Source organism: Rattus norvegicus, chromosome 13, assembly GCF_021556685.1.
Source record: "Rattus norvegicus strain SHRSP/BbbUtx chromosome 13, alternate assembly SHRSP_T2T, whole genome shotgun sequence".
Lineage (NCBI taxonomy): Eukaryota > Metazoa > Chordata > Mammalia > Rodentia > Muridae > Rattus > Rattus norvegicus.
The window spans coordinates 85,568,808-85,593,095 of NC_141546.1; the positions used below are offsets into that span (position 1 = coordinate 85,568,808).

Here is a 24,288-nt window from a genome sequence, read left to right on the forward strand (position 1 = left end):
ATTTGGATGTGAGGTTATGTTTGTGTGCTTTCATTCTCTTTGTTTTGTTGCCAAGACGATTAGTTTCTTGCTTCTTCTAGGGTATAGCTTGCCTCCTTATGTTGGGCTTTACCATTTATTATCCTTTGTAGTGCTGGATTTGTAGAAAGATATTGTGTAAATTTGGTTTTGTCATGGAATATCTTGGTTTCTCCATCTATGATAATTGAGAGTTTTGCAGGATACACTAACCTGGGCTGGCATTTGTGTTTTCTTAGGGTCTGTATGACATCAGTCCAGGATCTTCTGGCCTTCATAGTTTCTGGCGAGAAGTCTGGTGTGATTCTGATAGGTCTGCCTTTATATGTTACTTGACCTTTTTCCCTTACTGCTTTTAATATTCTTTATTTTGTGCGTTTGGTGTTTTGACTATTATGTGACGGGAGGTGTTTCTTTTCTGGTCCAATCTATTTGGAGTTCTGTAGGCTTCTTGTATGCCTATGGGTATCTCTTTTTTTAGGTTAGGGAAGATTTCTTCTATGATTTTGTTGAAGATATTTACTGGTCCTTTGAGCTGGGAGTCTTCACTCTCTTCTATACCTATTATCCTTAGGTTTGATCTTCTCATTGAGTCCTGGATTTCCTGTATGTTTTGGACCAGTAGCTTTTTCCGCTTTACATTATCTTTGACAGTTGAGTCAATGATTTCTATGGAATGTTCTGCTCCTGAGATTCTCTCTTCCATCTCTTGTATTCTGTTGGTGAAGCTTGTATCTACAGCTCCTTGTCTCTTCTTTTGGTTTTCTATATCCAGGGTTGTTTCCATGTGTTCTTTCTTGATTGCTTCTATTTCCATTTTTAATTCCTTCAACTGTTTGATTGTGTTTTCCTGGAATTCTTTCAGGGATTTTTGCGATTCTTTCAGGGATTTTTGCGATTCCTCTCTGTACGCTTCTACTTGTTTATTAATGTTTTCCTGTGTTTCCCTAAGGGAGTTCTTCACGTCTTTCTTGAAGTCCTCCAGCATCATGATCAAATATGATTTTGAAACTAGATCTTGCTTTTCTGGTGTGTTTGGATATTCCATGTTTGTTTTGGTGGGAGAATTGGGCTCCGATGATGCCATGTAGTCTTGGTTTCTGTTCCTTGGGTTCCTGCGCTTGCCTCTCGCCTTCAGATTATCTCTAGTGTTACTTTATTCTGCTATTTCTGACAGTGGCTAGACTGTCCTATAAGCCTGTGTGTCAGGAGTGCTGTAGACCTGTTTTCCTCTCTTTCAGGCAGTTATGGGGACAGAGTGTTCTGCTTTCGGGCGTGTAGTTTTTCCTCTCTACAGGTCTTAAGCTGTTCCTGTGGGCCTGTGTCTTGAGTTCACCAGGCAGCTTTCTTGCAGCAGAAAAGTTGGTCTTACCTGTGGTCCCGAGGCTCAAGTTCACTCGTGGGGTGCTGCCCACGGGCTCTCTGCAGTGGCAGCAACCAGGAAGATATGCGCCGCCCCTTCCGGGAGCTTTAGTGCACCAGGGTTCCAGATGGCCTTTGGTGTTTTCCTCTGGTGTCCCAGATGTGTGTGCAGAGAGCAGTCTCTTCTGGTTTCCCAGGCTTGTCTGCCTCTCTGAAGGTTTGGCTCTCCCTCCCACGGGATTTGGGTGCAGAGAACTGTTTATCCGGTCTGTTTCCTTCAGGTTCCGGCGGTGTCTCAGGCAGGGGTCCTGCCGCTCCTGGGCCCTCCCCCACGGGAGCCCAGAGGCCTTATACAGTTTCCTCTTGGGCCAGGGATGTGGGCAGGGGTGGGCAGTGTTGGTGGTCTCTTCCGCTCTGCAGCCTCTGGAGTGCCCACCTGACCAGGCGGTGAGGTCTCTTTCCCACGGGGTCTGGGAGCAGAGAGCTGCTGCGGGCCGGGATCCGCGGGTGTGGGCGTGGTTTATAGTTAAGAGTACTTGCTGCGCTTGCATAGGATCAGGGTTCAGTTCCTAACACCTATGTGGAGGTTCACACCCATAATCACCTATAACTTCAGTTCCAGGGGTTCTTCTCTGGCTTCACCAGGCACTGCACCCACAAGACTATGCAGGTGCCTGCAGACAATACACTCATACACATGCAATGAAAATGTTAACGTTCCTCATATTTTAAGAAGTCTCTTTGTAACTGTTCTTCCTTCTCTCTTGCTAGGTGATGAACAGGAGGGTGCTCGAGTCCTCCACTGAGGTAATGGTGGCTGAGAGCAATGGGAGTGAAGGGCTGGGATGTAATTAAGCCCTACTCTGAGAGAAAATTCTCAAACTCTGCATATTCAGGCCACGGCGACATTTATGGCATCTATCTTGGAGTCCACTTGAACATGCATGTTTCTCTCTGGATATTTTCATTTGTTAGGACAGCTTTTCAAACTATTTTGGTACACATTTTAATGATTTGGCCCTTTAGCTTATAGTATATGCTAGTCAATATAATTTTAACAGTGCTTCTTCAAAATCCAGCATCATTTAAACATTTTTTCTCATTTTCTTTGGACAGCTTCACATAGCCATAAAAGGTCATTTCACCATTTACTCTGATCTTCCTTCTTTTCCCACCCAGCCTTGCACAATGCAGGTATGTGCACACTTACATGCATGATAATTACAGCTGCTGGTGTGAGCACAGGTGCAGCTCCAGCAATCCTCCACCCCAAACATGTTGGTTTCTTTAATGTGACCCAACAAACTTAATTATGGTTTCTTACATGAGCATAGGTCATGTTAAGACATTCTCTTGTGATTAATATGGAATAAAAAAAGATTCTGTTTAGTTAGATACCTATTTATCTTTGTGAGAATTTCATCTGTATGTCTTTCTTGACAACTGAGGGCCGTATCTATAAGACTTCCTTGATAAAGTACTTTTAAAAAATTCCTAGTACTTAGGAGGGCAAGGCAAGGAGATTATAAGTTGAAGGCCAGTATGAGACTATAGAGTCAGTTGGAGGCCATCCTTGGCTATATAGATTAAGTGGGGGATTTAAAAAAAACCTATCTACTCTAAAAATATCTTAAAGTAGGGGGAAAGTAATATTATTTGGGGGAGGAATCTTCCTGGGAGTGGTCAGTACAGAGTGCTGCTCCAGGAAAAACGAGAGTGTATGGGAGCTGGTCACGACTCTCCCTCAGGAAAACGTGGGTTAGGGTAGGAGTAGGCTTTAGTGGTCCCAGTGGCAGAATGACCTCACACTTTAGAACCCCAAGACCAAAACGTATCAACTGTCACCAAACCTGCTGTCACCAAACAATTGTTCTTTGTACAACCTTGTAAAGCCTGTTTTCTTTTTGTCTGGTATTTACTTTCATAGAAGGACCAACTAAATCAAACCTGAGGAAAACAAATTCATTAATTTAGTAGACTGGATATTCCAGGTTAGCTTATCCACAACAGCATCTCTATGGTTCCCTAGACATTCCAGCATAAAGAGGTGAATATAACATAGGTGTGAAAGAAAACTCTCTTACCTATTCCAGAAAAAAACATGGTTCTAGAGGAATGCCTAGGCCCTGAGCAAGCCTCAGGGACAAGTGGGGGAGCAAGGCGATGTCAGAACAGCAGTGAGTACTGACATCAGAGCTGCAGTGAGTACTGACATCAGAGCAGCAGTGAGTACTGACATCAGAGCTGCAGTGAGTACTGACATCAGAGCTGCAGTGAGTACTGACATCAGAGCTGCAGGGAGTACTGATGTGAGCTTTGAAAGAGCCACAGGACTTCTCTACCCAAAGGTGGAGGCAGGAAAAGGGGGAGTTTATAAATATCACAGAAAATACAAAGAAAAACAGTTAGGTTAAACAGACTAATAGGCAGATGTTTGCAAGTTAGCTCTCACACACACCTCCCCTCTGCTAAACAGATGGAATCCCAAAGTAACCAAGGAAATAACCATACTTAACAACCAAGGAATGTCAAAATGTAATCATGACAGAAACATTTTTCAAGAGCAAGTCTCCAAGGAAGAGACAATAAAATGGATAAGACAATATGTAAATAGCTGAATAGATCCTTTTAAAGTGAGGCAAATTCAATAGTTATCAGAAAATGTGGTTTTAGAAATTACTTCCCACCTTCTGTTGTATCTTGTGTTCTGGGGAAGTAGGGTACACCATCCTGACCTGTCTTTGGATCTGATAATAATCAATTTACATGTTAATGAATGTGAAAGCTCTTCACCATCTAAACGCCATGTTATAGCTTGCATCTAAAAGGTCTCCAAAGACCTTTTGTTGAAGGTTTCATTTTTAGCCAATGGTACTATTAGGAGTCCTTGAAATCTTTAGGGGTAAGCTAATGGGAGGAAGTGATGTCACTTGCCCTTGTCCTAGAAAGGGATGCTAGAAAGGGTGTCTTCCTCTGCTAACTGGCTGCCATGCAGTGAGCATCTTCCTTCACACTCTCTCTCTCTCTCTCTCTCTCTCTCTCTCTCTCTCTCTCTCTCTCACACACACACACACACACACACACACACACCATGATGTGATGCTTTAGAACGGGCCAAGGCCTGTAATCATGAGCTAGAGTAAACATTTCCTCCTTTTGTGTTGATCATCTCAGGCATTTTGTCATAGCAAGAGGAAGATGACTGTGTCATCTTCTACATGGTCTGCAGATCAATCTTTTTCAAACATCATTATATTTCTTGCATTTACTGGTCCTTGCTTTACTGTGACAGGTGGCAATAGAATGCCACTTTATAGTAGAGACAGTAAAGAGGACAGGAAAGAAGTGAAGGAATGAGGCATGTGGTGGATAAAATGGCTCCAGGAAGTTGAGGAAGGTCTGCATGAGGAATAAATTAGGAGCTGAGGTGGGGAACAGCAAGAAGGGCTATGCACTCAATGGAAGGATGGGTGGGTAGGAAACACAACTGGAGAGCGGGAGAGGAGTAAGATGAACTACGAGAGGCCAAGGGTAGGAGTCGGGACTTTTTTATTTTTTAAAGGAACACACCGTGACTTGAGAAACTAACTCAATAAGCCCCCCTGAAGAAATGGATTGCTGAAGTTCATTCAAGGTCACTCAATTTGTTATGAAGAGCTAAAGGCTGTAGTATGATTTAAGGAGAGCAATTCCTTAACATGTTGCACTAGTGTGTGTGACACCCTAGGTAAACTCCCTTGTCTCCGTCTACTCTGGTAACAATTTTCCATCACTAAAACCAGCAGTCTTGCTAAGAAGAAAAGAAACTACACATAAAGTCTTTCCTTCTAATGATATCACATATATATATGACCAGGGTGGCCACAAATTCATAGAGACCTCCCCACTCTGCCTCCTGAGTGCTGGGACTAACGCGTGTGCCACAATGCTTGGAGGTATCGTATAATTTTAATGCTACCTCTCTTCATAGGTTGGACTACTGTGCAGTAAGTGAATATTCAGAATTATGATTCCTTTAAAAGCTATCACCAGACCTGCTTATAAAACAGATTTACAGGATAAGACTGTCATTACTTTGCATGACACAATTAAGCACAATTGAGGCAAGTGATTAAGCATCTTACAACTAGGATCTACATAATTCAGCATGTTCCCCGAGCAGTCTGCATCTACCTGTCACTGAAACGACTGAGCAAATTGGGACAGGAATCTTCTACTTCATGTAGAAAATGACTTTTGAAAGAAACATTATAATTCTTTATCATAAAGGCAATCCTTGAACATTAAGTAGGGCATGGTGCAGCTTACAGTCTGAGAAACAAATTCCTGAGACTCAGAAATGAGAAAAGCCCTCACTAAGGGCAACATCAAACCACCGAGTTTGGGGAAGTACAACTCTAAAAACAAAATCAACAGGTAAGCAAACAAGACAACAACAGCAACAACAAACTAAGCAGGAGGTAGAGATCTGACGATCCTTTGACTTCTTGGACCGGAGGACAAAAGTGCATGGGTGTTCATGTGTCATTCCTTGGGTGTTTTCCTCCTTGTGTCTCCTTGACCTAGAGCTCACTAAATAGACTAAACTGGCTAGCCAGTAAATCCCAGGGACCTGCCTGTTTCTCTCCAGTACTTGGATTACAAGCATATGCCATTGCAGCTGGCATTATGTGGGTCCTGAGTATTGAACTTTTTATTCTTTTATTTGCATTTACTGAGCTGTGTCTCCAGCCCTATTTATGTGCCCTTTAAAACACAAAATCAACATATACTGAAAATAATAATTTCAGTGGCCTATCACATACGAGTTACAATATTTGGATACCAATAGGGGAATTTAGAGATGACTTACCTTACTCTAGCAGTTGGGATGCTGAGGCAGGGGGACCACAAGTTTGAGGTCTGCCTGCACCACATCACAATACCTTTCCTCAACCCACAAAAGAAAACAAAAACAGCAACAAGATTTATTGACTTCAGCTTGCTCACTTTAGAGATCCACTCACTAACTGAACTACTTGCTTATACGTCACACACCCGGCTGGTTAAGGGCTCACCAAGGTGAGCTTTGCCTTTGAGTTGGGTAATCTTCCTGGACATTATAAAAACTAGACCAATCTGGACAGAGATGACTGTGGACATCATTAAGATCTGGTAATGTAAGCGTCACCCAGCCTCTCACTGTGCTTCATCAATGGTGTAGAAAACAGCTTTTCTTTTTTGGTGATTTAAACTAAACTCATTGCATTTCTCCCTTCAGTAATCTGCCTATTTACCTCCTATCTTTAACCTTCTCTGATTATTCAATATGCTGTTAACAGAGGAGTTCAGGACCACTGCAATTCCCTCCCAGGAGCAGAGTATCTTACCTTGTGAAGCAGAGTTTGGGCCTCACTATCTTAGTGTGTAGTACAGATACTGTAGGTCACGCATAGCTGCACAACAGGTGTGTGCAGATACTAGTGGGACAGATACTGTATGTCTTAGATGCTCTTGTGTGTGTGCTTTTCCCCATCCCTTTCTGGCAGTCACATCACACAGCCCAGGCTGGCCTTGAGCCTGAAACATTTTGTCTTAGCCTGCTGAGTAATGGGATGCAGGGAGAGTCCCCACCGTCTGGCACTTTCATGTAATTAAAAAGTCTCTACCAATCAGATGCACCAGCTCTAAAACACAAAGGAGCCAAGGTGATAAAGTCCCTTTGGAGTTGTGGTAGCCCCGGCAGTAGTGTGGTAAAAGGCTCTGATTTTACTGCTGCAAGCAGGGTTCAGCATCAGTGAAACCAGTGGGGTACGCTGTCATCTGTGTGACTCTCTTCTGTTTAAGGAACTTCCAAGTCAGACTCTTTGATCAGAAACCCCTGTTAAAGCTATCCACATACAGTTTCTCTCACTGGGAACTAATAGACTATGGTAGCTCAAAGACCACAGCTATGGGTAAGTGGATAGATGAACAGTATCCCCTTAGCTTCAAGTACGGACAGAATATTCTTCTGTACCATATGAGTTTATGTAGATCATGGCTGTATATGGTTTTCATCCTGGTATCTCTCACCTGCTAACACAGTGATGAGAACCTTAGAGATGTGACTTGAATCGACTGTCTACAAGGTACCTACTGATTTACTGTATGCAGGGCCTAACCAAGGGTCAGAAGAGGGGGAGGGCAAAAGTGACTGTCCTTGGGATGGGTGGATAGGAGATTTATCTGTCTCAATTCTTTTAATGGCTCCTATCAGCTATCACAGCCTTAGTGTGAGTCAGTTTTCCTGGGAAAATAGATGGTAACACACAAAGAAATGTAGACGAAAATGTGAGGAGACAGACTCCTTCTTTCTCTATAAATGTCACATTTTACTTGAATACAGAGCTGGTTTATCGTTCTGGGACAGGCTGGTTTATGGAAGTGGCTGATGGTTACTTTTGGAAAGTGTTTTCTAAAAGGGGGTTTGTATGTTTAAATGCCAAGGAACAGTAAGCAAACTCTGGAATTGATGTCTTTTAAATTCGGATAGAATGAATTTATACAAAGGTCTTTAATTAGACAAACTTAAAATCCCAGGAAAGCCGTATTTTATGGCCCTCGTGGTTCTTCATAGTTTAATACAGCAGTGCAAACAGCTCTTCTGGCTTATCATAAAACATGCAGGAAACTAGTGTGTGAGCAAGTCTCAGTGGGAACAGAAATGCTTCCTCTTTGTTCCCATCAACAGTACCTGCTACTCTGCAATCATCACAACGGACTGGCATTGAGTGTACAGTCTTCACTCCTCACACACTGTCCTTAAGAGGAAGGCTAAAGATGTTAACAAGTGATCTGTCTGCAGAACACCAGTCGCAATGGGCCGTGAAGTCCGGGAATAATCATTTGAACCTTCTCGGTTAACTTACTGGTTAAGTATGGCTAATGCCTACCTCCCATAGTTTCTGTGAGGATCAAATGTAAATTATACACTAACAGATGCAGGGAGATAGTTAATGCACATAGTGGGTGCTTAAAGGGGGAGATTCGAACCTGAACTTAGAACTCTAATCTACTGATGCCTCATGGCAGCATCAACGCTGATCCTCACTGTAGTTTACACACCAAGGCATAGAGGAAATTCCCCTAATTGATTGAATAATAAAGACAACAAGAAACCAAACACTGAGCAAGGAGGAGCTGGGACTTCCGGGTCTGGGGAGGAAGTGAGAATGTAGAGAAAGGAACTTGTCTTTTGGACTGCGGGAGCAAGGCAGACACAATGTAGGAGGATGGAGGTTGTTAGCTCGAGTAGCGAATCCACCGGATGATTTCTAATTAGAATAGTTGGGGAAATTAGGATGCTAGGTTCTGCGCCCAGTGACTGCTATCTACTACTGTTAAACTAAGATTATGTGGTGTTTTCTTTCACAGGCAATTCAACTGAGAGATCCAGGGCAGATCCCTGTTTGGGCACCAACACCCTGTGGTGAACCCCAGCTAGCTGCAAGAATTTGGGAGTGCTGAGCGGGTTTGCTGGCAGCTCGCCACCTGGAGGAGAGAGCAATTTCGGAACTCTGGAGGGGTAGAGCCAGCCTTGGTGGGGCAGACTTTGGCAAAAGGGGAAAAAAATGTAGACTCAGCCTATGTGCTGGGCTGAGAACAGATGGAGACCGCCGGCCTGTGCTAGGCAGCATTAGCGTGGATTTGTTTTATTAATATTTCACGCTGCATCAAGGGTCTGGGCCTTCAGGAGAATTACTATCAATGAATGATCCATCATCAGTGGCGGTACCCTGTGTCCTGCCACTTTGCCTGCCACCTTAAGCCCCAGCACATCTGCAATAACCCTAGGTTTGCAGATGTTGGAAAACAGCCCCTCGTACGAGGCTGATGAAGTCTAGACAGAGGAAACTGAAGGTGACTGCGGGTAGACAGTGGATGAAGTCTAGACAGAGGAAACTGAAGGCGACTGCGGGTAGACAGTGGATGAAGTCTAGACAGAGGAAAATGAAGGCGACTGCGGGTGGACAGTGGATGAAGTCTAGACAGAGGAAAATGAAGGCGACTGCGGGTGGACAGTGGAAGGTCTAGCCTGGGAGTCACTTAAGCTAGAACTGTCACATGGGCGGGGCAGACAGGCCTTGGAGAGGCACGGAAAACTTATATCAATGACTAAGGTTGTGACCTTAAGGTATTCAAATTATTTTCTGCTCATTTGCTGGATTACCCTACAGTTTATGTGTCATAATGTATTTAACTACTTTTAACAAAAATTTTAAAAATCTTATAATATTTTGTAAGAAGATTGGAATCAACAAATATTTTTACTTCCAGCCCCCCTGAACTATGTAATATATAATCAATAAACGCTCAACAGCGCTCTATTTAAACATACTTTAAGCCTCATGAATATTGTAACTGCTCAACATTATCTCTTTCTACCATCTCACTTTTCCAACAGTGTGGTTCGTATTTTTCGGATGATTTGCTCCACAATCCTTTCCGTGGAGCCTTGCACATTCTTTAAAATGAGAAAACTGATACACATACAATAAAGAAGTTGTTCCTGATTTTAAAAAAAACCATAAAAGACTCAGCAGTGTTATGATTTTCTTTTGTGTTTACTCATGAATTAAATTATCTGAGTCACACAGTAATCAGTATCACAATGAGATGATCTTCCAACAGATGACAGAAATATCTTCCAACATATTTATCTTTCCCCTCAGCGAACACTAAGTTGTCCGTCTGTCTATGCTCTCAGTGATGTGAACAGGTGACTTTGTCACTTAGCTCCAGTACTGTGTCCTGGGATCTGGAAGAATGTGTTCTAGTCTCTACAATTCAAGTAGCTGGGTTGGGTCCACTCTTTACCTCCCAGTTTCTCCTTGCCTCTCCCTATCTGTCTATCAAGCAGTTGTGCTAGACCGCGCTTCCCAGGGAAGCGACTAACTCTGAGACATGAGTCACACTGGACTACAACATTACACTGAAAACAAACATGGAACCAAATTATTCTATTTTATGGCATCAAACTAAGCAATACTTGCAAAGGAATTTAACATTTACAGTGGGGCCTTAACTTGGTTTTAGTCAAGCAAATGTTTTACTCATTTGTTCTAGGCAAGAAGAAGCTGGAAGAAATGACTAACAGGATAGTTTCTATGTGAATTATTCTGTCCTTTTATCTCCATAATCCATCAGAGCACTTCTGACTTGACAAGCGTGATTGGTCTAGGTGACCACAAGCATGCAGGAGAAATGGTGGTGTGTGACGTTGTGTGTGTGATATTGTGTGTGTGTGGTGGTGATGATGATGATGATGGTGATGATGATGATGATGATGATGATGATGTGTCTTGGGGGGGGGTGGTAACCTTGATGTGGCGGCCTCCGCTCTGGGAAAGCGCACTTGCTCACTTTCTCATTCTCATGGATCAGTTGCTTTGAGGGAAGCGATGTCAAAAGCAGCCCCAGGGAGAGGCCAACACGTAGGTGAATTTGGAAGCACATCATTTAGACCCAGTGACATCTCTAGGCCCAGACAACATCTGAACTGCAAGCGCAAAAGATACCCACTCTAAGCTTGCTGACCCTGAAACAGTGTGGGATAAGATTTCTTCTTTTAAACTACTAGATTTGGGGGGCAACTTGCTATTTGAGAAAATATGCACAAAGATTGTTTTTATTGAGATGAATTGTCACTCTTTTGCCTAGAGGATACTTCTCAATTGTGGTCTCTGTAAAAGCATCATCCTACTAATCTTTTACACTATTGTTAGGGACATCTTTTTTTTTTTTTAAGTATTATTGACTTTGACAGTTTCAAAGAGGAATATAATACAATCTGATTATTTTCTTCCCTCCCCAACTTCATCCCTAACAATACCATCAACACGCCAACAGGTCCTTCCCTACATTCAAGACTTTCAGTTTGCCTTTTGACCCATTTAGTTTAATCAAGGACATTTGTGTGAACACTGGATTGGTACTATCCATTAGAACCATATAGGGTCATTAGTTGGGACACAGCTGAGGAAATGCCCTCTCCCTGAGTCTATCAGTGGCAAACAGTTGAGTAGGAAGGTGTAGGCGCCTCTGAGCCCCTCCTCCAATCCATTTCTGTATAGACAGCGCAGGAACCACAGCTGCAAGGTCATGACTGCCAAGGCTGACTGCATCCTGACCAAAAGATGCATTTTGCAGCCCTTCTCTCTGCCTGTCTGCCTCTGTATCCTTTCCAGCCCTTCCTCTTTAATGTCCCCTGTATACCTCATGCATCCGTGGGCCTTAGGGACATCTACAACACACTAGCTTTGCTTCTTCCCTGATCAAAGTCTTAGGAGCTCCTCATATTCATAGGATTAATCAAACTTCATGACATCGCATACAAGGCTGTGATGAACTGGCTTCTGCTCGCCTTCTTGGTTTACATTAGGCTTATTTCAGGCTTCCAAAAGCGCTGAAGTATTTCTCTTTCTGATAGCTTTATCCATGCTGTTGTCCTACCAAACTACTATGCCTTTCCCACCAAGATGCGTGGTACTTTTTGGTCTGTGAGTCAAAATAAATCTCTCTTCTTTTAAGCTGCTTCTGTCAAGTATCTGGTGTTAGAGACAAAAATAGTAACTAACATGACATCTATTTAATTCATTTCAACAATACTTCTAGTCCCTATTATGTATTTGACTTATTTTTGTAAGGCGCTAGGAATGATAACGACAAATAAGTAAGTTTTTCCTAAAACAATTCTTATATTTATTTAGTGTGTGCCTGTGCCACAGTACATATGTAAGGTCAAAGGACAACTTGTGGGAGCTGGTTCTCTCCTTCTAAGTGAGCTTTGGGAATTTAGCTGAGGAGCCAAGGCTCTTAACATGCAATTTAGCAGAGAAATCAGACAAATGAACTACTGATTACAAGTGAGATAAATGCTACAAAATTGGAAGAGTTCAGTGTTCTGGGCATATCAAACCTAAGTTACACTGTGGACCATGAATAGTTGCTAAGTAGGGGATTTAATGGAGAAAATGAATCGGGATTAAGAAAAAAAAATCAGTCTTAATTTCAGCCCCAAGTTGTTGCTGTTGTCATCACTGTCATCGTCACATCATCATTGTCATCATCATCAATAAAACCAACAACAAAGAGAAAAGGGAAGAGGGATGGAGATGGCTTAGCAGTGACAAACACGAATACTTAATAGATTGTATTTGACAGAAAACACAATCATAATTAAATGGAAAAATCACATTGGCTTCACCAATAGACATAAACCACAAGGAAGCTACGCGGTGGAACACATACCTTGAGTCCCAGCACGTGGGTGGTACAAGTGAATAGATCTTTGTGAGTTCAAGGCTAGCCTGGCCTACCAAGTTGAGTTCCAGGATTCTCTATGTAGCCAAGGTTATATAGAGAAACTGTCTCAAAAAAGTAGATAGATAGATAGATAGATAGATAGATAGATAGATAGATAGATAGATAGATAGATAAATGAAAAAGAGAAATATACTACATAGAATCTGAAGATGCGTCTGTTATACTCATCTTTCTTTAGCTTTCTCAAGAGATATGACAAGACTGAATCTATTCTACAGAGAATGACCAGAACTGGAAACAAGTAACAAGACCAAAGAAAAATGCCTACTAGCAAGGTATAATGGTGAATGCCTTTGGTACTAGTACTTAGGAGGCAGAGACAAGCAGATCTGAGTTCAAGGTCAATCTAGTCTTCATAGTAAATTCGAGGGCAGCCAGAGCCAGGATATGAGAGAGAGAGAGAGAGAGAGAGAGAGAGAGAGAGAGAGAGAGAGAGAGAGAGAGAGACTGACTGAGTCTCAAAAAAAAAGAAAAGGAAAGAAAAATGGCTTCTGAAGCAGGCCTGGTAACATGACAGAAAGAAAGAACAGAGCTCTAAAAACTAGGTCTTGGAATGTAGAGATTCATAAGGTATACAATGTGCAAACAGCTGAAGATTATCATGCAGAAGAAAGATCATATTCATCCAGAATACCGTGGATTAAGGAAGAGACAGAAAAGGAAGAATTTACAATTGTCAGAGCTATTTAAAGCAGGCAGATTGTCCCTGGAAGTAAATATATCTCAACTGGTTGGCCACTGAACAAAATGTTTCAAAAGGGATCCAAGCCCTGAAAGGGAATTAGCACAGATGACTGACTATGCATGAAGACCTTGTCAATCTTGATGGTCTACGGCTTGAATCCGTGGACACTGGTCTTTCTTTGCCCTAATCTCTACACTTCCATAATGACAAGTGGATCAGATTTCTCATAGAGTTCTAGCCTATATAGTAAGCAGAGTGGAAGAACATGGTGGGTGTTGGATATCTTTCAAGGGACTGGTACCATGGCCTTGCTACCAATTCGTTCCTTAGCAACAAACTACTTTACAGTTTACATTTGTCTCATTATTTAGTCTGACTCCGGTATTTAAAGTGTGTTTGTTTCTGTAAAACTGTAATAAGTGTAGAGGCAAGAAACCTTTGAGTATTTAATAGAGTCCAAAAGCTACTGTTCCTTCTCCAAAGTCCACACACACACACACACACACACACACACACACACACACCCCTAAGTATAAGTTCAATTAAGATTTTATATAAGAACTCTAAAAACAGAACTTTGAAGCCTCTGTAATCCTTACTATAAAAGTGGAAAAATACATCCTAATGTGGACAAAAATGACAATGATATGCACATCTTTGAAAAGAGGCTGGCTTATCATATCTTAGTATCCAGATGTCCTAAATAACAAAGAATTAACACGCAAGTGCCGACAGAACTACGTAATACTCCACAGAAAGTTATGATCCCTAGTGCTTCCAGTTGGTCCTACATCAGAGAGTCCAAGAGGAGCTGGGGCTATGTTATTGAACAGTTCTGAAATAAAGGGTCTGATGTTCTATGAAATACTGCAATATTCTCACAAAACACCAGGATCGTCATTTTCCCATCTCATGATAGGTCCACTCTGATGTGTGGAAAACGAAGTACTCAGATTTTTTAAAGTTAGGAGGATTTATAAAATAGTTGGCATAAGTGGATGCTGTCCTCTAGTTTTTATTTGTTGAAAGCTAAACCATCTGTTTGAGTAAAAACAGATTTTTGCCACACAGCAGGAAGAGTGAAAGAGATCTTCCTGAAAGAAAAGAGACTCTGAAGGTCAGTTAGGAACAGTGGGCTCTACAATTAGCTCCCTGTATCAAGGAACGATCAAAATCCTACAAGACCCAATGCAAGCTGCTCTAATCTAAACCCTGGAGTCTTCCGAAGGCACCTACAGACTAAATACTCAGTAACCAAGACAAGCTAGCCATAGAAGACATTCTTCCTATGCAACTGCCAACAAGTCATCAAAGCCATAGTCACTCTTGGCAAGAGATATTCCATCCAGTGCACAGAGGTGCTCTGTCCGACACTGCTTCATCCACTTAGAAACACAGGTTTATTTTTAGAGTTACTTTATAGAAGAACTTTCCAGAAAGGCTGTGCTAAATGGTGAAGCCATGGTGTGAAAATCCAAAGTGGGTACGCTGATGATGTAAGAACAAAGCGGGAAGTCAGGAAGCTAGAGGAAATGAGAGAGGCAGAGTAGAGCCACAGGAGCCACTTTATGTAAACATAACCCAGGAAGATCCACAGCTTGAAAAGAAGCATATTTGAAAATTAAGTAATGTGGTGTTTTTCAGGAAGAGAAGGAGAGGAGACCGATCGATATGAACAACACAGCACACATCTGTGAGTAGTGCAGGATCATGTCTGAAGTGAGAGGCATGGAGAAGGAAAGTCACAGCAGGCCTAGACACTGTGGTGGCCATGGAGATGAGATGTTTAGCAGTGGTAGGGTTTCAGTTGTGTCTTTGAGGATGGCATAGCTGGCAAGGAGGTGGCCAATCTGAAGCAAACGCCACAGATGCACAGGGAGCTGAAATAACTTCTTTATCTGAAACTCCTTAGCTCTCAGCATATTCTTACTATACCGATCAACTAGCCTCCTTGCCTCTCTGTAGTTCCATCTAATCTGGTTTGGCCTAGATCACAACTTCTCTCTATTTTTTGAGACGGGGGTCTCTTTTATTCCTGGCTGGCCTTTAACTCACTAGATAGCTGACAATGGCCTTGAACTCCAGATCTTCCTGCCTGCCTCCCAAGTGCTGGGATTGCAGATATATACCACCATGCTTGGCTCTCAAACAAAACAAGACAAAACCAAAGGGGTGAGTATGTCGCTTACTCAGTGGTAGTTTGCTGTGCCTGGTAAACTCATGGCCCTGGGCTTAAGCCCTCAGCAGAGCAATCATTCTATCCATAAATAAGAAGAAAGGCAAACAGAGTGGAAACAGCGCAAATGTCCCTTGGTGAATGGGAAAGCAAGCTATGGTACATTCATACAATCCCCTAAAGCTACACTCAGGATAACCTGGCAATGTGATGGAATCTCAAAAGACAATTCGCTGAGTAGGTGTAAAACAGACCTACCTCAAAGTTTATTTTATAATTCCAACGAATCCACTTTAACAGTGCTCTCCCTCTGTCTGTCTCTGTCTCTCCATCCCTCTCTCAGTACAGGTCCACACAGGTAGAGACGAGAGGACAGCTTGCAGGAGTCAGTTCTCTTTCTCCTGTGTGGGTCCTGGGATTCGAACTCAGGCCACAGGTTGTCAGCAAGTCCCTTTACTCATGGAGCCATCTCACTGGCCCTGGCAATACTCTTAAAGCACCGACATCAGGATGATGAACAAGCGGTTAACGTGGAGTACGATCTTTATCCTTCACAAAGCACAGCTGCCAAGCCTCAGAGATTTTTCCTTTGGAATTACTTTTGAAATTTTTCCTTTTTTCCATTCCAGGTCTTTAATCATCTCAACTGCTGCCATGTCTCCAAGCTACTTTCTCTGTAAATTCAGCTCACCTTAGCCTTCCCCCGGGCTCGTCCTCCCTCTTTGCTCTGTTATATGTCTCAGAAGAATTAAGAGTTTCTTATTTTCGCAGTGCTTGAGATGGAGCCCAGGCCTTCCCCCAACATGCTAGGTCCATACTGGTGTTATCCATACCCAGTCCCCACTCCCCAACGGTCTCTTTGACAGTCTTCACCATGCTGTCTGATAGTTTAAAGTAACTTCCTTCACTCACTAATGATCCCGGTCAGCATCCCTTCCACTAAACATTTACTGCTTCTCTTTCCAATAGGGGTCCTTTCTAAAACTGTGTCTTCTACCAGGCAACTTGCTCAGTCCAACTCAGCACCTGACGGAATACTGCGGCAGGGAGTCGCTGCCTATTTGACTACCTAATCCAACCCCTTGTCCCCTAAAGGACTCAGAGAACTGGTTGTTTCTCTTTTCGGATCGCAGTGCACCTCGTTAAAGTATTATATTTCTGAGCCTAACACGAAACTAGGTCTGAGTATTGGTTACAATTCATGTGCAATGAGGCACAGGCAAAGAATTTACTAGAAGTCTCTGAAGATGTTCATTTTCAGAGACACTGTTCCCTCTCTTTTCTGCCTGGAATTCAGAGCTGATGATTTGCTTATTTGAAAAGAGCCAAGTAAATCCAGACTTCCTGGTCTTGGTACCTGGAGTTGTTGAATCAATATTAGCAAGCAGACTGGTTCACTGTAGCCCCTGATGTGCATCTCACATCTGCAGAGCCCAGCTCGAGTTCAAGCTTACTTGGGTTTTAACTGAGCTACACCATCCAGTTGTAGCTGGATGCTAGCCCCACACAAGCAAATCCCTTATATTTGCCACATCCTTTATAGTCCAGCTCAAGTTTCACCTCTCAAAGTACCAGCTGAGGTCAGTCATCAAAAGTCTACCATCTGCTAGAATATTCTCAAGTTTTTATTCTGTACCAAAGGCCGGGAGTACACAACTTGTACTCGATGGATCTCTCTTTAAAAAGTCCCCACGCTGTGATGTGGGGCTCACCTCAGCTGTCGCTACTAGTCTGGAATTACAGGGTATCTTAGCTTTATTGGGGTGGGATAAACTACAAAAAAGATTCAATGAACTGAGTCAAATTGTACTCAGATCTTGAGTTTGACTCTGGCTCCCTTAGCTAAAGTCATGTCAGCACAAAACAGCAGAGTCTGTTCAAGGGTGGAAGTCAACCTTTGGTCTTCAAAGAGACAGTGCTGACTACAAGGACATTTTGTCACCTTACCCTCTAGCTATACATAATTAGTGATCCGTGCCTGCAGTTGAAGAGAAAAACTAGTTTTTCTTCAGATGCTCAGTGTGATTTTTCTCTCTGTTCTTAGTAGAAATTCTCAGTGTGCAAACAAGTATTAGGCGGAAGCCAAAAAATCAAGAACTAAGTTTACATATTGTTTTAACAGCTCCATCACTTGACTTCCTAGATGAAACAGGATGAATTACAGTGATTACAATGGGAATATAGGGTTGTAAACACACATGCACACATACAGGAATGCATGCACACACGTGTACGCACACACACAACCTGAGGGCCTCTACAAATAAATTTGTAAGAGTAAAAGGTACAGATCAATTTACTAGCTAACCAGACTCCTTGAGCAGCACCAATAGGACAGTTTCAAAATAATTTGCTTTGGGAGAGTCACTTCCACACAACTATGATCACCAAGAGCAGCTTGTCAATATTCTCCTACAGTAAGAAACAACACATGCATCTGGGCGGGCTGCTTCCTAGCCTTCTGCTCTGCTCTCTCCCACTAAAACTGTCTCGGGAGCTGGCACTGGCATCTGCATACCACTGCTGGTCAGCTCTAGATTTCCACTGCATGGAGACCACTCGGAGACTAAACATAATCACCCTTTAGCCTGGCAGCCGTTTGCTGCTTGTTTTCATTACTGTGTGTGCACAGGGACAAAGACGGTGAGAACATGTCAGTGACCGCAGCAGCCGATGCCTCTGCTGATATCGGCTTCATTCCTCTAGGAAAGACATTGTAGGAAAGCTCCCACAAGACCTCCTCCACACTCGGCTCTGTTGAATTATTCATCAAGAGCAAAGGAAACCCGTACTTTTACCAGAACATACAAAAATAATTTAAAAGCAGCAACTGTTGGCTTACAGTGTTAAAAGCAGGACTTCCACAATCCCTTTCCTTGAAAGTTACAATAGTCTTTCATTTTCCGTCCATTTCTCTACCAACTATGCAATCAGTTCTGAAAATCCTTTGGAATAGAGATGTAAAATTTGTTTTATTTCAATTTGCTTTCAACATGAAGACTTCCACCTGAGGCAAGGAAAGTCTTCCTTACAGCTTTACTAACCTGCTTTCAACTCTCTTAAGAAATGAAGAAATTTAAATAACAGAATAAAAAATGACAAAGGATGATACCGCCAGGAATTCCTTAAAATTTTTAAGCACGTGAGTGTGTGTGTGTGTGTGTGTGTGTGTGTGTGTGTGTGTGTAAAAGTTCAAACCATGACACACATGTGGAGGTTAGAGAACCACCAGCAGGACTGCCTTCCTTCCTAAGGGGTCTGAGAACCGAACTTAGTTTTCATCAGACGTGGTAGAAAGTTCCTTCAACCACTGAATCACCTCATTGGCCTATGACCAGTAATTTCTAAATGACAAGTTTTATGTTCATAGCCTGTTTTCTTTCTGTTTCTTAGACTTTTTCCACAGCTTAAGCTGACAAAGTGTAATCATCATTCATAATAATTTAAGATCAAATGCTGACCTGGAAATGTATTTATTCTGCTCAAGTTGGAAAATCAAATTCCTCTTCCTAAATATCAGCGGCTAGTATACCATAGAAAGCAGTACTCAACAAATTTCAGTCCTTTACCAACACCTCCAAAATTCTCTAGGCACCATTAAGTCAGAGAGGAACTAACCACAGCTCCTGTTTATTCCTAAGGCACATGAAACTTCTGAACTCAGAACTGACAGGACGTACATTTTATTCAGCATTCTGAGAAAGCTGAAGGACAGAGCTCATTTACTCCCCCAACAATGCATAGCTGGTAAGTGGTAAAGCGGATCTGGAGTCCCAGGGAAGACATTTTTCTTTCAGCATGTCAAGAAGGGTAGAGGTCGTGGGTGGAGCTGTAGCAGGACCAGTGGTAGTGGACATGTGACACAGTTTTTGCATGATTTTTTTTCAGTGTAGCCCTTGATGAGTTTATAGCTGAGGGTGGTCGGGGAAAGGATGTAATGAAGATTTGAAAAATGAAGATCAGAAGAATTCTTGATTCAGAGGGAAGAAAGTGAATTCATTAGCAAGGATTGGCTGTGTGAATGTCCCACTGAAATCAATGGTCATAGACTTGAAGTCAGTCAATTTGATTTGATTGGTTGATACTTTCTAGCCAGTTTCAAGTGCCTGACAGCAGGCATTAAAAGAGTAGTTGGGTTTAACGAGGTGGGCTTTGGGGCAAGTAGGGGTATGAATGAGAAAGGAAGCTGGGCATCAAGAGGAATACGCAAGGGTGGTGACAGTAAGGAACGAAGTGCCAACTTGTGGCTTCTTTGGAAAGTCAGTTATATTAAATGCTGGTTTGCTGGGCACACAGGTGAGGGGATGTCCTGCTAAAGTCGACACAGGAAAGGCTGTTTTCCTGACGCAGAACAGGTGAAAGGATGGAGCAGACACGTGGAAGGGCCTGTGATGAAGGAGTATAAATAAGCATTGGTTTGGCTCGCTCCCCTTCACTCTTCTTCTCTAAGGACACGCATGCACTGGTTCACCGTATTGGTGAGCGCAACTTGAGATAACGCCGCCAATAAGAGAAACTCTCCCAAGACCACTCCTGAGGCTCCGGTGGCAGCTTGCTGCTTCTACAGACTCACCTCAGGCCACTTGGTGTTCACGCCTGGTGTCTGCCTGCTGAAAGGACTGAGCTGCAGCTGCCTGCTCACGCCTGGTGTCTGCTAGTTTGTGTGTGGTGTCTGCCTGCCTAGAGTCATATTTGGTGTTTGCTACAGGACTGCTGCCAAAGAAGAATTAATGCTGAACAGGTCCACTTCCCCCATATTCTAATAACTTCTCTACTGCCTCTAGTGGGTGGTGGGCTAGAGGAGAGGTTGAACCCTTATTAAAAGTAGTTTGCAAAAAATTTATGCCTACAAAGGAACCATGGTATCTAGGTTAGGTCAGGAAGAAGTACATCCAGTAAGGATGAGATGGATTTAGTAAAGATGACAGGGTCAAGGGATTACAGATCTGTGAGGGAGAAGAATGGCTAGAGTTTAAACACTGAAGGAAGAGATTATTAAATAATGATCCGAGAGTGGGGTGTTTGGAGAGGAGGTTTCAAAGTTAGTGACTAGTGAGGACAAGATCTGACTACAGTCATGTGGATGGCAGGGACTGAGGTGGCATAAAAGGGATACACGCCATCAAGAAAGGCTGCTTCCCTTGTTGAACTGGCTCTGCAGCCCAAAGCTGTGCAGAAAGATGAGAGGTGCCGTTGGTGCCGATGACTGTACCACAGCAAGGGGAGAGGAACACACTCTACTGTACTTGAACAATGTGGTGGAGTGCAGCAGAAAGGAGACATCATCTATTCACTGTGATGGTGAACGAGGATGTCATGCACTTTCCTGCAAGCTCAGAGGCTGATGAATAAAATCAAGCTCTAGTCTGAGGAAAACCTCATAGCAAGAGGGTGAGGGCACTGATTAGAGGAGAGGCACAGTAGAGCACTGGACTTAACCTACAGCACATTCTCTGTCAGGAGTTCTTGAATTTTAATCTTAATTTTCCTAAATTTATGATATCTTAAAAGGAAAATTACTCGGAGCTTGTTTGCAAAAAATCTGGAACAGATTAAAAAGAAAATGATCTGCTAACAATTTTATTTCCCAAATCCAGGAAAGATTTATCTTTAGAAATGAGCTTCCTGGCCAACATAAACAATCAGACGGCATCTTACTGTTTATGGCGTTATTTAAACGGACAGCCCACTGCTATAAAACAATGCAGGCACTGCATTGCATAAGAACCCAGTCTGAAGAACAAACTCAAGTTGGTTCTGCCTGGGAGATATTTAGAAAATAATTTTGCATGGAAAATGAACTGACCAAAGTCATTTCCGAGTTTAAGCAAAGAAACCCCAGTAGCTATGGGATAGGAACCCGAGACTTCACAGAGTGCAACGTAATAAATTCTCCTTCATCCAACCGTGCGGCTATCTCATGAGTGTCTTTAGAGGTGTGCTTGAGAGGCAAGAAGACATCTTGGATAAGGAGGTTCTCTCCTTCCCACACCTGCTGTTCTCCGCCCTCTGACAGACAGCCCGGCAGTTTGAATGGTCTAGTTTAGTGGTGTCACTGTGCCCTCACTTACAACTACCTTTGACTCCAGTTCCAGAGGATCCAGGCTTGAGTGGGTACCTGTATTACATTCCCTAATACATATAAATTTAAAAAAAAATCTTAAGAACTATAGTAAGTAATTTAAAAATAAGAAAAATTAAATTAATATTTTTTATAAAACAGTGAGAAACATTTCCAAAATAATATATGTATAAATTTGCCTGAGTAGCTATCTTGAATGGCCTCTCATTAACCAAGAGAACATTGGTTAAACAAAGGACTCTTGTGTTGACAAATCAAAATCTCACCTTACCATTTATGTTTATTGCTGGTAACACAATGGACATCTTCGGTCTTGTGGTCTTGTTATGGGTGGTAGCTGGTAATAGCAGGTGATCCTAAAATTAAAAAGGAACAGTGTTTTATACACCATGACGACTGGTTTACTCTAGGAATACTCTAGATTTATACTTTTTAGGGAGCCAACATTTCACTCAGATCATGAAAATTAATTTTTTAAATAAACTTGGCTTAGAAAAAATGAACTACAAATTATCTTAATGCAATACACACTTTCCAGAGGTGGGGACTGCCTCTGCCAGGCACACTGTGGCAGCTTTTTAATACTTCTGGATTTTGATAACAATATATGACCAGAGCACCATAAAGAATATTGGTCAAGTTGCCAAGACAACAGGTCTTAATTCTAGTTCCACCATTAAACAGGGGTATGTATGATCTAGACGAGACCGCATCCTCTGCCCAGGTCTCCGTTGCAAGCCCTGTAGAATCATGGGGGCTGTGGTAGATTATTAACACCAAAGTGGCTTCCAACTGAACACTCATTTTCAAACTGTTTGAAAAAGAAACCTTTTATCCTCCAAAATGTAAAAGGCTAAGGCAGGTCCAGAGCCTAGGGCCCTGCCTGCTTTGTGCCTTCCTTTAAGGTAAAACGCTACACTGTTAGAAATTATCTGTGACAAAAGCACAATAAAATGTGTGTGGGCTGGGGGAGGAGTTCAAATTGCTGTGCAAATATGAGGACCTAAGCTGGATATTAGAATGCGCACATGCAGAGCTGGGTATGGGGGTGTGCTGTAATCCCCAGCACCAGGGAAGTGAGAGAGGAGGTGTCCTGGACTCAATGGCTCACCAGCCTAGCCTAGCAGGAAGGGTCCAGGCCAGTGAGAGACCTTGTCTCAGGAACAATACCTGAGATGAGCCTCTGACCTTTGCACACATGCACACATCCAAAAGCACATCTGTACATACACACAAAAAGCACACTGTTAAAGCAGGGAGTTTAAAGAACTCTGTTTTCTACATTTCTACAAAATGACACAGATAACTTTTGATTACCTACAAGTGATTGAAAGTATCTGGGCTGCCAGGTCTCCAGCCACACAACTACTCAAAGTAAGAATGAGCCAAGGGGAGGTTGGCTGCAGAAGAATGGGGAGGTGGAGAGTTTGGAAAATTTAGATTCAGATGTAAACAGTCTAAAGGACTTAAGACTTTGATTTTAACTAGTATTGCTAACAACTCTTCCTAACAAACACATACAATTATCACAGAGGCAAGGGCTCTAATAGTATTTCTCCTTACGGGAGCATGTTAGGCTGAGCTAGACAGAACCCAAGTTGAACAGACTTGGTGCTGCTTTCGTTGTTGCCCCTATAGTCACTGTCATTCAACAAACTCACTCCTCAAATGTGTCAGATCCAATGTAGCTGATAAATGAAGTTACCAGCAAAGTCAAGGAAAAACCTAGACACGAATGACATGAGTAAAACTGTGGAGACACTTCCGGTAACTGCTGTGCTTTGTGGGACTCAAAGCCACAGTTCCACGAGAACACACTTTTCAAGTGTGGAGAGAAGAGTGAGGGTCTGAGAGAATCCCAGGCCTGGAGAAAGAGGTTGTTTTTCTTTTCCTGTTTTGTTTCTTTTAACTGCATTGTTAGACACAAAGATCACACATTTCTGAGAGCAAGATAATAAATTATATCCTAGAAGAAACACAATTTGCTCATCTTCCTGTTGTGAAATTTATAAATAGCTTAGTTCCTATAATTAAAATATTGTTTCATGGGCTCTAAATTGAATAACAAAGCAACCCTCGAGCTGCAAGCCCCAAAGTAAGGTCACTGTAAAAACAAACACACTTAGATCATATTGGTGAAGGGTTAGAGTCAGGCTCAGATTTAATTATGAGTTTCCTTTGGAGATCTGGGTGTTTTTCAAATGTAATGTCTCCTACATTTTGTAGCAGGAAGTAAAAAATTATGCTATTGTTTATAAAAAAATAATATAATGATACACATAATTGAAGTTAACTTGCTTTGTCTCTCATTAAAGACACACAAACTGTGTGATAGCCATTCTCTGTTTAAGGGTCCACTATGTAAATAAGTTGGCCTAGAGCTTGCTATGCAGGGCGGCTGATCTGACCCTCCTGCCTCTGCCTCCTGAGAGCTGGGTTTAAAGGTGTGTGCCTGGACTTTTTGAATTTAGGGAGTCACACATGACGGAGCGTATAACTTAAAATGCTTATTTTACTGATCAAAACTGAAGGGAGCCAAAGCTAGTGTGTTACTAATTCTAACAGTATTTTATATATAAACATTACACATATAGTTGCTTTGTTAAACAGGTATCTTAT

At 42.3% G+C, this 24,288-nt stretch overlaps 1 protein-coding gene and 1 pseudogene across 5 annotated transcripts in view; one reads left to right on the plus strand and one right to left on the minus strand.

Annotated features, from left to right (window-relative positions):
- The window catches only part of Atf6 (activating transcription factor 6), a 177,787-nt gene that overhangs the window by 32,309 nt on the left and 121,190 nt on the right, over positions 1-24,288 (minus strand). For all 4 annotated transcript variants that reach the window (XM_087580984.1, XM_087580982.1, XM_087580981.1 and 1 more), the window contains 1 exon segment: positions 21,941-22,025. In XM_087580984.1, the coding sequence (XP_087437110.1) occupies positions 21,941-22,025 (85 nt within the window).
- LOC148001747 (large ribosomal subunit protein eL29 pseudogene) overlaps positions 1-24,288 on the plus strand; it is a 135,312-nt pseudogene that overhangs the window by 18,367 nt on the left and 92,657 nt on the right. The window lies entirely within an intron of this gene.